This window comes from Colletotrichum lupini, chromosome 6, assembly GCF_023278565.1.
Source record: "Colletotrichum lupini chromosome 6, complete sequence".
Lineage (NCBI taxonomy): Eukaryota > Fungi > Ascomycota > Sordariomycetes > Glomerellales > Glomerellaceae > Colletotrichum > Colletotrichum lupini.
This window is the reverse complement of record NC_064679.1, coordinates 4,472,459-4,475,311: the sequence shown is the minus strand read 5'-3', so window position 1 is coordinate 4,475,311 and position 2,853 is coordinate 4,472,459. Positions and strand designations below refer to the sequence as shown.

The following is a 2,853-nucleotide window of genomic DNA, read 5'->3' as shown; positions in this document are numbered from 1 at the left end:
ACCTCGATCGAGATTTATTTACTACTACTTAAGCCGCTTATTAAGTACCTCAACGTCTCGTTCGGTTAGATCTATAGCCTACGTTACCCTAGCATAGTTAAAAATTACCTCGGGCTAATAAATACTCGTAATATATACCCCTCGTATAAGCTTAGCTTTATACTACTTTTTAATATCGGTTACGTTCGGGTCGACGAGGTTAATTTTCTCGCCCTACCCCTTTTATTAAAAAATAACGGTTTCCCTTTTAATTATAAGAATCCCGCCGTGAAATACTAGGGGGGTATTTATTATAAAGACCTTTTTTAGCTTCGCTACGAAGCCCGCTTTTTAGAGCTCCTTATCCTCTTTTTTTATAAAGTTAATATCGGATAGGCCTAATATATCGTCGGTCTATATTCCGACGATCCTAAATTAGTTACTTTCGTACTCCGCGACTAGTAAGTACGGGTCGTACGTAGAAGTAACTATTAATAGTTAATTAATATAAAAATCGTAATAAGTGGCCTACTAATGGGTGCCCGATTCTGCGAGCCTATATAGTAGCTTAAGCACTTTAATAATCGTGCTTTCTAGGTACTTACTAACTATTTCCTTCGGTAGATAGGCTAGGATTTTCCTTATAAGCCCTATAGCCGATTGGGTATATACCTAGGTAATATTACGGCTCTAAATCTCGTATCCCTTTTTTTATAGCGATACTATTAGTATTATTATTAATCGTTAGCTATAGCGCTATATAGTAGGCGATTATATAAATAGCATCGCCTTTTTAACGTCGCCGTACCCCTAAATTACGTATTTAAACTTCTCGTATAGTTAGGGTGTTCCTTTTTTTTTAATTTTACGAACTATTCGCAATTTAAATATACGGAGGTTTATATACTTTTTTAAATCGTAAAAGATAAATCGATAGACCCCTCGATCGCGCAGAGTATTTACTTCGATAAGATCTAATCCCTTATATAGCTTTTTAATAGTTATAATTACGCCTTTTTTACGTAGTTTAACTACTAGCTCAAAATCGGCTTTCTCTTTTACTATATAAAAGGTATTAATTACTTCGTCGCTAGTAATAAATTACTACGTTAGTACTTACCGTCGTAGTCTCCCGCGACGTATTAGTACCCTTTTAGCAATTTCCTCTTCTTCGTTATCTATTAGTATTACTACGACGATTTTATTAAGGATGATTTTTTATACCTCTACTACGGGTTATATAGCTTCCCCTAGCTCTTTTTTTTTTTATAGGCTAGAAATTACTTCGATAGGATCTATATAATATAGTCTAACTACTATAATTAATACCTCGAGTAGCTAGTCGCGATCTCTTACGACTACGCAAGAACGCTCGTTAACGGAAATTAATTTATATAGCCTAGCTTATTATTAAGTAATTTCGCGCTATATTTATATATCTAAATTTAGGGGCATATTTAAATTAACCCCTATATTGGGCCTATTATGCGTAGTAATTGCTTTATTAATTTACTTTTTTATATTTACCTTGCGCAGTGCCCGTATTACTTTTTTAACTACTTAAGCTCGCTAGCTTATATTTAGTAACGGTAGCGAGGCTAAGGTCGTTCTTAAATATACTCTAAATATTAAAAGCGTCGGTATGAGCCCGTTGGGCCCTATAGTGTCGTTATAGTATTTAAGTGCCGTCTAGAGGTATTCATTATTATCGGAATCGGGATTTTCCTTTTTAATAATTTTAAACGCTCTTTTTAACTACTAGTGCGCCCTTTTTACCTTTTTAATACTATAGTGCGCTTCGATAAGTACGATTTTTAATTATATACCGTAGGCCGTTACATTTTCTTTAAATTCTACTAACTTAAAACTAATACTAGCGTCAGTTCTAATACTATCTAGCGGTCCCTAGTATATATCGATTTAGCTTTTTCATAGAGCTACCTATATTATTTTTATTTATAAATCCCGTAAGAATTGCCCTACTTAGAATAATATAGCCTCGTCGATTATATATAGGACCGGTCGACTATTTAAATAGAAAATATCGACGACGATTTCCTAATTAAAGTTGAGCTTATTACGTAATTTAAATTTAAATCTGCGTAGGCTCTGCGCATTTATTTAGTATTAGTAATATACTTCCGTTAACTACTCTAGCGCCCCTATTTTAATATTATTATTACCTAAATACTTTAAGAGGTTATATAGCCTCGCGACCGACGGGTAGCTAAATCTCTAGTATAGTTATTTAAGCTTATTTTCCGTTAGGTAATTAATCGACTTCGTATTATTAATAAGCCTTATAAACGCGTACCCCTATCGTCGTTCGACTATTTCGAAGTACTTATAGCTAGAGATTCTGTTCCTCGTATTATCGAATATAATACTTAGTCGATCTATATTTTTTAAATATAGGAGAAATGGGGTATTAATAGGTAGGATATAGAAAGTTATTGTTCTGAAGTGCGTCTCTGTTTCTACTATACCTAGGGCGACGATTTCCTTGCCTAGGCCGAAGCTAATCCTCGTAATGCCCGCTATTAACGTATTAAGTATTACTAGTGCGATTTTCTATAGTACCTAGAATTGCCCTTTTCTTCTTATTAACTATTACGATGCCCTAGTATTTAGGATAATCCTATAGAAATTATCTAGGCCGTACCTTTCGTTCGCGTAGAATACTTATATAAACTTAGTATTTGAGTAATCTAGGTAGTATAAAAAGGACCCCTCTAGCTACCCCTAGAATTGCTTAGCACCCTATCTCTTTTCTTTAGATATTAAGAGAGTAGAATTCTGCGCTATTAGATTCGTCCTTTTACCTACCTCTATATTTATTATCTAAGGGACCTTCCCTTACTATCCGTAAATAAA

At 34.1% G+C, this 2,853-nt stretch overlaps 1 protein-coding gene across 1 annotated transcript; it reads right to left on the bottom strand.

Annotated features, from left to right (window-relative positions):
• Positions 1-2,295: 2,295 nt before the first annotated feature.
• On the bottom strand, positions 2,296-2,529 carry CLUP02_12805 (uncharacterized protein; the record flags this gene model as incomplete). The annotated part of the gene is made up of 1 exon (XM_049291765.1): positions 2,296-2,529. A coding segment is annotated over one exon (234 nt), but the record flags the coding sequence as incomplete, so codon positions are not given.
• Between the last annotated feature and the right edge of the window lie 324 nt (positions 2,530-2,853).